This window comes from Aythya ferina (assembly GCF_964211825.1).
Source record: "Aythya ferina genome assembly, chromosome: 1".
NCBI lineage: Eukaryota > Metazoa > Chordata > Aves > Anseriformes > Anatidae > Aythya > Aythya ferina.
The window spans coordinates 14,038,876-14,054,135 of NC_140296.1; the positions used below are offsets into that span (position 1 = coordinate 14,038,876).

A 15,260-nucleotide genomic window follows, 5' to 3' on the forward strand; every position below is an offset into this window, starting at 1 on the left:
CTATTCAATGTCTTTTCACATTCATTAATTGCCAATATACTTTGCTGCTACTGTTTTGAAGCCATTTGGGATGGGAGGAGGGGAATAGGGAAGGGAGATGTAAAAGCGGGTGACTGTTCAAATGTCACATCCAGAAATTGTCACATACAGAAGTCCTTAATGAAAGCATGAAACAACTGTTTCAGTGGCTGTGTTATCTACACAAAATGTCTGGAACATATCTTGCATGGTCACTATGACCACCATCTACTTTTTTGACCATAGGTATTATTTAGGCAAGAAGGACAGAGCAACAGTCAAGTTATAGAAACACAGAAAACTTCTGCAGTGGTACTTCTTCCTGATGTTGGTGTCTACATTATTGAGGTCTGTGCGGTCAGTGAAGGAGGTGACGGGACCACTAGTCCCCAGATCAGAGTTCCATCTTTTGTAGGTAAGGCTACACTTACATGTGGAAGAGTGGCAATTACAGCAATGTGCAAAAATTATTAACTCTATTACTCTCTATCTGAAAAAAAAAAAAATAATAAAAAAAAAAAGTTCTCACGTTTCTCTATTAGACAAAATCATTAACTGAAACATTTAGTTCCTATGTTGTAACATAGATATCTAATGCCATTTGAGATTCTCAAGAGTATCTGATGCATCTGTATGGGGCTAATGAAAAAATCATAGGATTTACAGGAAACCCAGAACTGGTATGATCCAGAACTTAAAGGACACACACGTCACTCTGGACCACCAGCTGGAGGTGTAACATCTAATACACCTAAAACAGCATCAGGTATCTGCATTTAGGTAGCTGAATCCTGTGTGTGTGCCCATGTTAGAATAAGCTGTGTTTTTCTTAGGTTCCACTGACTTGATTACATAAGACTATTACAGTATTAATTTAATCACACAGTAACCGATGACACCTAGCTTCTATTTCCTCAGTTAAAGCAATATGTTAAAAGAATTTCAAGTAACAATGTTACACAGTTAAGAAAGAGATCTAAGGATTAGTGGGAAAGATAAAAATAATTATATTATCTGTTGCCAAAGAAAACAAGGTATATTAATTCTAATTTTTTAATAACACCTTAAAAATGTACTAAACATTGCTTGTCCATACGGAGTACTGTACAAAAGATATAGGCTTGAAACTTCAATCTACACCTAAAATTTCTACTCTAAGTAAGGCACTGTGCTATGATCTAAAATGTCACTAGACTATAGGGCAAAAGACCTGGACAAACATCAAGATAAAGGATTAAATTTCACTCTTTCTTCCAGAAAGAACATTTATGATTGTGCACTTTCTGCAGCCTAATACTTTATGAGGATTAAAGCATAAAACTTACCTATCCTTTTGGAATTTCCTATTTTTTTACAGACTGAATATGAGGATTCAGAATGTGAGTTTCTGTAGATATCATCATAAAATCGCCAATATCTTTATGTCTGTGTAGGGATCCTAACCTGGGATTGCAGTTCTCTCAAGCTAATGCCTTCCCAAAATTAGGCTTTTGCTGAGCATTAAAGGATAACATTTTTAGCCAAAATTTAGTACCTAAATGTTCTGAGAATTGTTTGCATTGTTTCTTCTTTAGTTATTTCACTTTTTATTTCAGGAGGGAAAGTAACGAGTTCTCAAACCACCTTACATGTGTTCTCTACTTCCTCGTCCTCTGTAACATTGCTTTTGGCACTGATGGTTCCTTCAACTTCATGGTGAAGACTGAAGATTTCATTGTTGTTATTTGTTTGCTTTAGCTTGATGACACCAAGGAATGGAGTTTTATGTCCATGGATTAACAGGAAAGCCAAGCTAATGCTTAAAGACCCATAGAAATACCCGTGGTGCACTTAGAGGAATGTTGAAGAAAGTCAAAAATTCATCAGGTTTTTTTTTCTCTTCAGTTTTTGTAAAAATCCTCTGGGGAGGGAGCTCTTCTTGGTCCAAAAATATGCAGATTGTATGTAATAAACTTTTGTAAGCAAATGTAATTTCTGTCAAATGTACTTTACTTTTTTAATATGTTCAATTTTGGTAACCCCAGTCATGTATCATTAGGTGTTTAAACAGTGGTGTCTAGTACAGTACATCTGTTTGGGTTAAAAAATAAATAAATAAACATTTTTAACTAGAGAACAAAGTTTGATATAGCTTTGTCTTAAGATTTCTTGCATCCCCTACAGCTGGCTGTTCCTATTGACAAGACAGAGAGACAGAAAAAAATATAATTAAAATATGTATCCCATTGCAAGAGTACAGAGAAATTATTCTTAAAATATATAATATATATTAAATTAGAAAAAGAAAATCATCAATAAAATACTAGACAGTGCACTTTAAAAGTGACAAAACGGAGGAGAAAAGAAGACATTTATTTTATTTCTAGGTAACCTGATCATAATTAAACACAAAATTTAAAGGAAATAAATACCATTGTTTTTCATCAAATGTTACATGATTTAATGTCAAATGATTCAAATATTTACTTTCAATAGGAAATAAAAAGTCTATTCCTAATGCATATGACAATGAAATTTCCACTGGGCATTTAAACATGATATAGAGAAGGCTGCTAAGTGGAAAAATAAAGCAATGCAAGAAGATAAACCTACTTTTTCCAAGCACTTCTCAGTTGTAATTTTTTTTTTTTCCACTGGGTCCATTTTTAAGTAAGATTCTATACTTCGTATAATTGGAAAGCCAGTTAAAGCATATATGAGAGTATATAACAGAGGGAACATTAACAATTTTTGAAACGTAGTCATTCACACATACAGACTTCTGTAGGATAGGTTTTGGAGAATAGTGTGTCTGAAAAATGGTCGGATAATTAGCATCATTCCAATTATTTAGTTATCTGGATCTATTTCTATAGCTCACTAGATAGATTTATTCTTATAGGGATTGTACGCTATCAGTTTTAATCCCTGCTTTTTGCTGTACCAAACAAATTTTCACTCAATATACAATCTGGACAACTTTTCTACATTTGAAGATGTTTCCATATATTGGCATCTGAATCAAAATTATCTCCATTGTATATGCTGTGTGTGTTTGTACAGTTATGGAGTGTGTGGTGTTATGAAGGATGGTGTTTTACTACCATGTGTCTAGGTATTGTGCCTAGGATAAACACTCCTTGTCTGGGAAAAATCAAGTCAAAAGAGTTCAAGAGACAAGTTCTAATGGCATAGTTCTTCTAGTTGTCCATCCTTCTAAAAGTTTTGATGCAAATCTGTTTTGGTTCATGTGTTCACTTAATTAATGATATTGTTTTGCCAGCTCACTAGCGAATAATACTTTGTATTTGGATAGTATGCTCTAATGGTGTCCTTTCTTAGCACTTTTAAAATAGTAGCCAAGAAAGCACAATGCTTGGTAGGTAAAAAGCTGACTGATGACTTAATTTGTTTTGAATATTTTACCAGTTGAATTTTTCAGAGATGAATCAACTCAAACCTTTATTATTTTATTCAGGAGAGGTTCAGATTGAATATTAGGAAAAGGTTCTTCACTTGGTGGAACAGGCTCCCTGGGGTAGTAGTCACAGCAGAAAACCTGCTGGAGTTCAAGAAGCATTTCGACAATGCTCGCAGACATATGGTCTAATTTTGGTGTGGTCCAGTGTGGAGACATGAGTTGGACTTTATGATCCTTGTGAATACATTCCAACTCAGAATATTCTATGATTCTATCATTCTATGATTCTATGATTCCATCATTAAGATTAATATATATATATATATATATATATATATGAAAAAAGTAGGTTTTAAATATACTTAGTCACCATGTTGCTAGCAAAACAATGACAGGATAATGAGCTGAACCCTGACTGTTGTGTAGTTACAAACAGGAGACTTGTCTGTATCTCTGCTTGTGAAAAAGCTTCTGAGATAAAAGAAAGGAAGGTGAAATATACTTTGCTGATAGAACAAATTCAAAGAAATAACTGCCTGTTTTATTTTGCAAAACAACAGCATTGCTATAAACCATCATTTTTCAAAAAGTTAAAGTGAACAAGAATAAAGTGATGAACCAAAAAGTAAAATGGCTATTTTATAAACTAGCTAAGCATAATTTCCTCTATTTTTTTATACTTGCCAATGCAGTTTATTTCAAAGTATTCAAAAAGGCTACTGTCACTGCTGTTGGAAGTTTGGCTAAACAACTATCTGAATACAATAAATGACTATGCTTTTTTAAGAATGAACAAAGAAGAATGAAAGTCTGATAAGGAGATAGAGCTGCATCTAATTATATCTCAATCTCTAGTATAAAGATACAGATAGAAATGATGAACGTCATGCAACGTAGTTGTAATGCAGGGACAAAAAGGGGTATGTTTTATATTCAACATGAACAGAATATGTATTTTGCATCTAAATATATTAATAAACAAGTTTTAAATGTTTAAGTACCTATGTATTACTTATTTGTTACTTTGTAGAAGAGGATGTTTCCTTATCATGACATATTATTTTTTAGTTTCATTGAAGAACTCTTTCCTTTTTTATGTAAAAGATTGTAATAGTGCAGTCTAGAGTCACTTAGGAGGCTGTATTTTTGTATAATACCACAGTACTTGTTTGGAAGAAAATAATTTGAAAGAAACTTTGTTTTGCAGACCAAAAGAAAGATTCTGTCATGGCCCATATTAAAATGTTAGATATATTGTATACAATCTGTATATATACTATATATAATGGTATATACTATGTGGAAGACACAGTAATATAATAGTTCCTGTGTACTGTTCTTGTAATATTAGATCTTTTTAATAAATAAATCTCTTTTTATTGACTTTTATCTTATCTCCTGTCAGCTCCTGAACTGTATTCATGGAAGACAGGGTGACAGAAACATTTTGGATTCCAACAGCAGCAACCTTTTAATTACATGATTTTCAGTAAGAAAATGATGAATCTGAAATAGTGAATGTGGACAATTTTTGCATCTTTCTAATTTCAGATGTATTTTAGATTCCCTGGACAGATATTACTTTCATAATTAAATAACTGAAAGCCACAAGGAAGGCTAGAACTCTTAACATGAAACTAACAAACTGCAAAATATGTCTGTGAATTAGTTTCAGAAATAAAAGCTTTCTGGAATTTTTAAAGATCATGAAAAGATGTGCTTTATAAGGAAGCCACCGGGAAATTCCATTGTATAATGAAGCAGTTTATTGGAATGCTCTGACATGTGTAATATTCCTTCAAATGTCATCAATGGCCAAGCAAACACAAAAGCACAGCATGACCATTTCATGTTCTTTTGAAAAGTGTAGTTGTTTTGTCTTATACTTGAAATATTTTGTGTGAAAAATCACAGGAAAAAAAGCTTTCAAAAATATGCATACCCTGTTGGGGGAAAAATGTAATAATGGATGTCCTAATTATAGCAAATATATATATATTTTTTTATAGTTTCATTTTATTTTTTAATAATCCCCTATCGCTTCTTTATGTAATGTATACCTATAGGGGTAAATGACATTGCAACACATTAAGAAGTCAAAAAGCCCATTTTGGAAATAAAAATAGATTGCCACAGTCTCCATTAGAACTGAGACTTCAATTTCAAAATTGGTATTGCTTAAATAGCATAGTATATCAGGACTGCCATTAAATTATTTAAGAATGTCACAGAAAAGTGTAATGACCTGTTTTTGCTGACAAGGAGAACTGTGCATATTGAAAATCCATATCCTATCAGAACTTCTACCAAACCGCAATCCACTCTTGTCTTTTTATGGCCATCATCCCATTTCCTCTGAAGACAAAAGACATTTTCCTTCTTAATTACTTCCTATGTTCTGAAGTAAAACAATGTCAATGACAAGACAAAATGAACAGCCTTTTATTATAATAAGTTAGTTGGCTTTAGGATATTACAAACAGCCTCCCTAAGCTTGCCTACAAACAGGTTGCTTCCAAAAAAAAAAAAAAAGAGAAAAAACACAGGACTGGGTTTGCTCAGTTTTTTCTTTCAATTCCAGTAAAGACAGACCTCAGCACCAATTTTACTTTTGTTATGGCACAATTTTTTAATACTTTAAACAAGATAATGATAGTGTATTTATATTAAAGACTCACAAACCTAGGAGAAAAGTCAATGGGAAATTGTACATGAGCAATTTCAATATTCACAGTACTTATTAGAATAGTAAGTTGCTTAAGCAAACTGGCACATATATTTAGCTGTTGTTTCTTATGCTCCTTTTCTGCTGTCAGATTATTAACTAAGCAGCCCAGCTCATACCAACTCATATAAAAATCCTACCTAGAACTGATAAAGAAATGTGCGATGCCTCTTTGTTCATTTGCTCATCTTTTACTATGATGAAACAGAGAACCACCAATATATATATATATATATATATATATATATTTTATTATTATTATTTTTTTAAAACTTCCCCCCACCCTCCCACCCACACTTTTAGGCCCAAACTCATCATTTCTAAAAATTATGGGGAACAAAAAAAATATTCCTAAAAGATAAAAGATACAAGTTATAAAAATGAACAGCAAAGGCAGGCACTATACATATGTTAATCACCAATGAACATATTCAGCATATTTTGATTTTCATACAGAAAATAAGATAGGAAATTGCATCAATTTCCTTTCAGAAAAGAAAGCATGAATAAAAAGCAAAATATCCGAAGCATATCTGGTTCAAAACTTTAGCAAGTAAATTTTACTTCTTTATATTTTTTATTATTTTAAAACTTTACCACTTGCAGTGATTGACTCAGAAATCAAGCCTGAAATCAATTGCCTAGTTTTCTGTACCTCAATCCCATATTTTTGTGCAATATACACACCAAAATCTACGATTATTTTGGAGAATCACTCTAGGTGATAACATTTGTTCAGGTTACGAAGTTTCACATGTGCTTTGGATGAAAAAAAAAAAAAAAATGTTCACACACTCACTCTGCTTTGACTATAAGATTATAATACATGGGCTGTCAGATGTATCAGTGGAAGTATAAACCTGGTATTTGTTCTTTTTAACTTGGAAAAAAAAAAAAGCCAATTATTTATGTTTTTGGAAAACAGAAATCCAACAAAGATCTGGAAGTTTTCAAGGGCACTAAGATGCACAAATTCATTCTCAGTAGACTGAATTACATCCAATGCTGGTTTCATCCGGATCCAGACTGAATTCCTGAATCAAGACAAGTTATTCAATGATGTAGTTTAACTCAGCAAAACAGCCTGGGAGGAGGGAAGGGAAAGAATTTCAAGAATGACTGAAGATAGGGCAAGTCAGAATAGCAACTCATGATGATATTATGCCCCCTCATTGCAGTTGTGGGCCACAGTCACAATTTAAACTTTTCATTTTTTAAATATGATTTGATGAGACTTGGCCTAAAGAGGGAATTTAGCCTAGAGTGGAGATTTTGCCTAGAGAGATCCAGCAAGGAATTAGAGCTGCTCTAACTCATATGCTCCTACCAAGTTAGTTAAAAATATTGACATAAACAAAAGTACCAAGACTGTATGAAATTCTATCAGAAAACCAGGTTGTTCAATCATACCAGATTGTGGGATGATGCCCACTGTGATATAGTATAACCCAGTCATTATGTTAGATGCACATTCATTGCATGAAAATGGGAGATGTGACACACACAGGTGATAAAGAAACATTATGGCCCACCAAAAATAATGACAAACAGAAAAGTGTCAATCAACAAAGCAAGGATAAAGCAAACATAGAAATAAATCTAAGAGTGAGGTCACATCACAGGTTGCAAGTATTAGTCCACTGTCCCATGAAAAATCAGAGTGGCTTAATAGCTGAGAACTATTTTTGAGAGAGGTAGCTTTCAGAAGCTCATATCATGGCAAAATAGGTTTGGGGATATTTCTTTAGCATGAAAGGTAACTAATGGGGTTTGGATAATTCTTGGTGGGAGCAGAGGTCTAGACAGGATCAATAATACATGAAAGAATGTTTATCCTCTTTTATTTATTTTTGTTGTTGTTGTTGTTGTTTCTTTGTTTTTATTCAAGGCAAAGTAAGTAATACCAGTCAACCAATACCAGTCAATACAAGTCAAATTGAACATGGTTTTCATCCAGTTCATTCATTAGCAAATTTCACTCACATTCTTTCAATAGTACCATTGTCCACCACATCTGTGATTCATGGACTTTTTTCTTACGTTTTTATCAATTCTTCCTTACTCTAACCAAAAACATCCAGGCTACACTGACTGTCTCTCCTGCCCCATTATAGAGATGATAAAGTAGCACTTTACCCTGCCCAGTCAGGCCCTAGGCAGCCCCTTCCTCCTCCTTCTGCCTCATCATGTGAAATCATATGCAAAATGGTACGTTTGTATGTGGGGAAGGGAGGAGAGAGTAAAGGAGACAACAGCCACAGTTTCCCACTAATATAGCCTGGAGATCACACAGCCATCTTGACCAAGCAGTGATTGTCTTCCAACACATCTGAACAGGTAAACCTTAAAACATACAGGAAAGGAAGTATCTACCCATCTGAGAATGACTGCAATAGAGTACCAAAAACGCTCAGCAACGTTACCACTGTGATGGGCTGCTATTTGTCTACACTTTCTGACTTTCTCAGGGAAATAGAAGCTACTCTCAAAACTTTTACATAGGAGTTGTAAATAAAAGTACTATCACCACTTTTAAAAAGTGCATTAAAAATTTGGGTAATCAGAGTATCCACAAAATAAAATATTAGTATTTAATGATATTAACAAAACCTTTGGCCAGTAAATGCTGGAGATAATGCTAGCAGGTTGCAGCAACTGGGTGTATTATTGTAGCATGAGAAACAGGTTTGCAGTGCAAAAATTTTCTCAGATTTCTAGATCCATAAAGACTTTGAATACTGCTGTATCTCTGCAAGTTCTGTTTGCAGTTGTAGTCTTTCCTTTTTATCATTTTTTTAATAGACTGAATAATTTCTTGAAGAAATGAGAGAGACTAAGGGCTGTGACAGAAAATCCTTCAGAACAACAGATCTGGAGTACTTTAATCATTGGTGTGACAAGTACACTCTGCTTAAGGAATAACTACTCCCCCAACCCTTCCCTTCACCAAGAAATTATTTAACTACATTAATTACAGTAAGTTTATGAGGCATTCTGATCTTAAATGGCTGCTGAATTCTTTCTTACTTCTAGTCAAGGAGTACAGCTGTTAAAATACTGTAAACACCTAAAAAAGTTAAGAAAATATATGGGACAACAAAGCCCCAAAAGCCAGCAAGGCTTCCTGTATAGACCTGCACACATGCCAAATACAAAATGAAACTATGTGACTCACATATCCCTCTCTATCCAGATGAATTGGGAGGTAGGGTTCTCTCACACACACATATACAGACATTAGTTTGTTGAATATCAGTAGTGTAGGATCTGTCATAACAACTTTTCACTAGGTATTTTTTAAGAGGCTATAGAGTAAGAATGCCAGACATCTGAGGAAAATAGATAACTAGTTTTCTGTATACATTGTGGTTGATGCTGACAGTTTTATAGAGCTCAAAAGTCAGGTGAGAGATATTTGGTCACCCTTGTATCTCCTTTGGGCACCTAAATTTCAAAATTATGATGATGCTAAACCCTTTCAGGTAATTAAATGATATGCAATGTTGACATGCTCCAGAGTGACAAAATAGAATAAGGGAGGAAAAAGACATAAGGTGTGTTTCAATGCTGTTAAATGGGAGATTAAGAAAATCTAAACTGTGATTACTTCATGCTGAGTGTAGAGCTGACAGGTGAAACTCAGGAAAGGGGACTTGCAGTTATGTCAGAGGGAATCAGAAACTCATGGCTCACCATAGAGCAGCTGCTAAAAGGCAGTCAGAGTTGGCTATCATCAGGCTATAATCTCTCAGTTATTGAGAGAAAGATAGATATATATATAGATATATATATAGATATATATATAAAAAAAAAAAAGTCTCCTATGAAGACATGTTGAGGGAGTTGGGGTTTTTCATCCTGGAGAAGAGAAGGCTCCAGGGAGACCTTTTACCAACTTTCCAGTATATACAGGGGGTCCACAGGAAAGCTGGGGAGGGACTCTTGGTCAGGGAGTGCAGTAATAGAACAAGGGGTAATGGTTTAAAACTAAAAAAGGGTAGATTTAGATTAGATACAAGGAAGACATTTTTTACTCTGACTGTGGTGAGGCATAAGAACAGGTTGCCCAGAGAAGCTGTGGATGTCCCATCCCTAGAAGTGTTCAAGGCCAGGTTAAATGGGTGTTTGAGCAACCTGCTCTAGTGGGAGGCATCCAGGGGGACTGGCACTGGATAATCCTTAAGGTCCCTTCCAACCCAAACCATTCTGTGAATCTGTGATTTTTCTGCAAGACAAAACTTCAGTTTTATCATAGTACCGGTTACTGTGTACACTTGTGGTCTCCACACCTCAAGGATGTGATAGACTCAGATGGTGAAAAGAAAGACAACTAAAATGTTCAAGGGGATTACCTAAAATATCTGCTTCCTGCAGAGAAGTTAAAATGAATAGGACTCCTCACTTTTGGAGACAATAGGGCAATGGATAAGAAGATAACACATCCAAACTTTCTCTTCCATTGTTCTCCTTTGCAATGAACGAAGCACACTAAGAGTTTGTGAAATACCCATAGACCTCTTCCTTTTCCTCTTTTTTGGAAACTGCAGAACTCCAGTGCTTTAAATTCAAAGTTAGAGTTCCAACTTCATCTGTCCAATGAATACTGAACTATTGGCAAAGAAAGCTCCAATATCAAAAAGATGCTACTTCAAAATATGCTCTGTTCAGAGGCCAGAGTGGAAAAAAAAAAAAATCTACTCCTGAACATATTATACAGAAATAAAAGGTGTTTGATATCTGTGAAATTATTACTTTAATTACTACTGCTAAGGTTCTAACCTTATGGTAGAGGCTGCAGGCCATCTCTGTTACCTGCTAATAGCTAATCAAATAAAGACTGATAAATGAAGGGACACAGAACTCCACTAAGAATATTCTTATCCTTGCACCCTTTCTTAAGCTAGACAAGACTTGGAAGAGATTTAGTATGACAGTAGAGGCAAAATAAAATATCCTATATGGAGTTTTTTATGAGTAAGAATATCAGGTTTACCACCAGAACATCAGAGAATGGGGGAAATGAAAATGTATCATTTTTACTTTCTCTTTTATTCTGGATACACTAAGTGGAATGATCTTGGCATAATGAAGAAAAGATGCCTGATTGATGTAGGTTATAATTTTAAAACTTAGTTTTCTGCTTCTGAGTACACACACTCACTAATTAACTTGAACAGCAGTTTATGAGACCAGTTTTGACTCTGCCCATTTAATGAACAAAATCCAATCAACCACCCTGTTAGCGTAAATAGAAAATACATGTCTGCAAGAATGATAAATAACTGATTGCCATAGTGATTAGCATAACATGCCTCATGGGAGTCTATTTGGCATTCAGCTCTCACTAGCACTTTTTAAGGACGGTACAAGTCTTGGTGTGCTTTGCATTGGGCTTGCAGCTTATTTAAATAGGAAGACATCTTTCTAGATCTGATGACTGACATTTTCATTTTAATACTTTATATTTCTGCTTATAAGAGAATAAAGCATATTTCTTCAAACTATTGAGGGTATTTTCAAATAAAACATATGTTTGACTCATTCCTTAAAAAAATCAAATTTATGTTTAGTGGTCGCAGACATTTCAAACATTATAGACGAGCTCAGCAAGCCTCAGTAAAGCTGTTGCTGACTCACAGTTAAGCTATCTAGTGATTTTGGAGGTTGCATGCTCTTCTCTGGAAGTTTTTAGAGCCTATTTTTATTTCAGCTAACTGGTCTGTAGAGACATCCAGAAATTAAATACATCAAGGAAAAAAAAAAAAAAAAAAAGAGAGAGAGAGAGATTTTAAATACACCTGAAGTAATTTGAAATGCTACTGACAGAGAGCATAGAATATCTGCATTAGAAAACTAGGCAGTTCAGCTACTTTTTTTAGTTTCTTATCTTCACTTCCAGAAAGGTCTACGCTTTAGTATACTACTCCATATTTTTAACATATTACCTTCTTCTATATGAGACAAAATGCCTTTCACATATAAACATGGAAGGCTTTGCAGAAGGCTGCCGTGCGTGGCACACAATTGACTGAACTATGAACACTGCTACTTCCGTACTAGAGTATCTTAGGTCACCACCTCATAGTGCATCATCTGTAGATAGTGCTGCATCAATTGTTTTTTCTGTCTTTCTACCAGGTTCACTGAAATTAAAAGAACTGTGTTGTAAAGAAATTACATTTAAATTATGCAAGTTAATATGAAAATCTTGAATTAATTGATTAGGAAAAACAAGCAACTAATATGTTTGGCTTGATCTATAGATATAAGGGAGTCATAGCTTCTGGAGAGGCACAGTGCAAACTGTAAAGCAGCAGGGAAGGAAATAACAAATAACCTTTCAAACTAGCATAGGTGCAGGAGGGATTAAAAAAAAAAAAAAAAGTGTTTTAAATTCTAAGTACAGGAACTGAGCTATCATTTTCATGAAATTATCTATAAAAATAATAATATTGTGCCCAGTGTCCTCAAAAACTAAGCTACCTCCATAGGAGCACCTAAATATGAACACAAATAGATGCCTTGAATGTTCTTGTGCCAGTCTCATAATACTGCTTAATTTAGATGTGCAGTCAAACAGATATTTTTTTCAAATTTTGAATTCCATAGCTTTGTGCTTATTCAAATATTTTATTTCCTTCCTGTTGCAATTACTTTTCAAGTTAAAGTGTTTTAGTTAATTTAACACAGGCAAGTTTTTTTCAAAAACATATAATTCTCTAAAACCTAGAGTTAAGTCAATTTACAGCTCAAAGTAAACTACATTCGATAATGATCCTATTTCAAAGTTAAATTGCATTCCAGACACCTGATATAATGAAATGGAAAGATATATTATAGTTCTTTAGAAAATCATTGGTGAAATGTAGTAGTTTTAGATCAAGGCAAGGTAGGAATGGTGACTGAATGTTCAGTTAGGTTAGCAGGTAATGTGAGAGCCAACAACTTAATTAAAACAATTGCTTTATAGGGGCATGAAAAGGCAACAGGAGACAAATGAAAATGCTAACAGATGACCTGTTTATTCAACCTAAATCCTGTCTAAAAAGCAAGATCATTCTGTCCTCCACATCTGGCTTAGAAGCCTATCAGTAAGTATTCAGGTACAGTCAGAAATTAAGGTCTCTGCCCAGGAAATACTGGATCAAATATTATGATCTGTTCTTATCAGAAAGTTAAATCAAGTGGCCACAGTATTCTCATATGTTATGAGAACCTGTAACATAAGCCAAGAAAAGTTGCAAGAGCCCTACTACCACGTTCAGAGCTGTGAGGTGAGAGGCCCAACAGGCCTCACTGTAGACCTGTTTCAACAGCAGAGCTGTACTGTCCCAAGCCCAATTTTTCAAAATACAGTTTCGACAATATCAGCACTTAAGGCTGACCTGAAATTGTTTCCCATATAATTTTACCTTTTAAATACAATAGAAATGTTCTATTTTTCATAAGCAGTATGTTCTAATTATTTGTGAAAATTTCCCAGAATACAGAAGCACATATGTCCAAGACTTTCTATTTAATGGATGAATAAGGGGTTTCTCATTAATTCCCACAGGGGAATAGAAAAAAAAACTTAGGGCAGAAAGCAAGAGAAAAATACCCAGGCATTTTACCCTTCAGAAAGGTTTGCTTAAGTATTTCAAACAACTTCAGTGCTAACAGGTCTCATTTCCCTGATGTAATTAGTAAAAGAAACAACAGTTACCTGCAGGTTCATTAAATAAATCAGCCCTGTTGCTCATTGTGAAGTTAATGATCAGTAGTGCAGATGATTGTTATGGACACAGTTAGTACAGTTATTGGTATTCAGCAGAAACACTTTATTGAAGAGCATAGTATTCTGTTTTTAAACATTGCCATTTAAACAGATGAATATTTTCTGCTTTTATAACTGAAAAATATTCTATCTAGGAGTGGGTTTTGCATTCTAACTAAGATAAAGCTTTTTCAGAGTACAATAAATGAACTGTCTTACGTTTGTTTCTATAAAACAGTTTTTGCTTACATTCATGTCATGTAACTCTGACCTACCAGCAATACAATATTAGTACTTATTGTTGTGAAGCTCCCAATTTAATATCACTTACAGAAATCTGGGCCCATCAGAGTATTAGCTTTCTTTGCCAGGAGATAGAATGGAAATTTTGTGTGAGAGGTTAAGCTGGCTGGGAGCCTCTGTCTCATCCTGGTCTTGGCTTTGTAACATTCCATCTAGGCTGTGGTAAAGCAATATACATAGGCATGAAACCCTTAACCCTCTGAAGAACACATCTGAGTTGATCTTACACTTCTGTACCAGGTTTTCCTAGAATTTCACTTTGACTTTAATGTTTTTCAACTTTATTTTCAAGATGATCAATCACCTTGGGTCCACTGTGTGCATGTATATACTTATATTTTAAAAAATAATATTTTTTAAAGGTTATCCAATGCTTCCAAGGAAAAATACTAGTCAATATCTCTATTTCTCAGGAGGAAAAAAAAAAAAATCTTTCTACCATAAAAGATTCTTGTTTCTCATGAGAATTTTCTAAGATAAGGACCGAATTTCAACAAGAACTAGAGCACAGTTAACATCATCAGCTCTGTTTTAATTGCAAATTTCTTACCTGTTTTAATTAGAATATACTCAGAGCATCTTGGCATATACCAACTTTTACCAGTCTAAAATATCAGCATACCTTATTCTTCCTCTTATTCTATTCACAGGGAGCATAACTTACTAATGTAATAGCTAGTGGCATTAGTTTTAGAGCAAAGTAGTACAGCTATTGCCTTTCCAGCAGTCTTTCAGCTACTAAGGAAAAATTGTCCAATAAGTTTCCTCCATAAGATTTCTCAAACATTTTGCAGATTGCATACATTTTGTAAAGATCATTTAATGCTCAGAATTAGATAGTGGCATCTACTACACTACATTATGATATTTTGATAATTATTTCCCCTCCAGTCAGAATTTACCATGATTTTGTGACAGAGGAATAAACCATTGCCTTGGCCATGTTTGACTGGGAGTCAGAGGAGACCATTCCCCTAAACTGTTCTGTTTTTTTTGTTTGTTTGTTTGTATGTTTTTTATTACACAAGTGTCAAAGAACAGTGATGTTCTTTTCTTAT

General features: G+C 34.3%; 1 protein-coding gene across 4 annotated transcripts in view; it reads left to right on the top strand.

Moving 5' to 3' along the window:
- The window catches only part of CNTN5 (contactin 5), a gene marked incomplete at its 3' end in the record, with an annotated part of 695,558 nt that extends 690,834 nt beyond the window's left edge, over positions 1–4,724 (top strand). For all 4 annotated transcript variants that reach the window (XM_084491417.1, XM_084491418.1, XM_084491419.1 and 1 more), the window contains 2 exons: positions 265–433; positions 1,614–4,724. In XM_084491417.1, coding sequence (XP_084347543.1) covers positions 265–433; positions 1,614–1,717 — 273 coding nt within the window. The remainder of the gene's footprint in view (positions 1–264; positions 434–1,613) is intronic.
- Between the last annotated feature and the right edge of the window lie 10,536 nt (positions 4,725–15,260).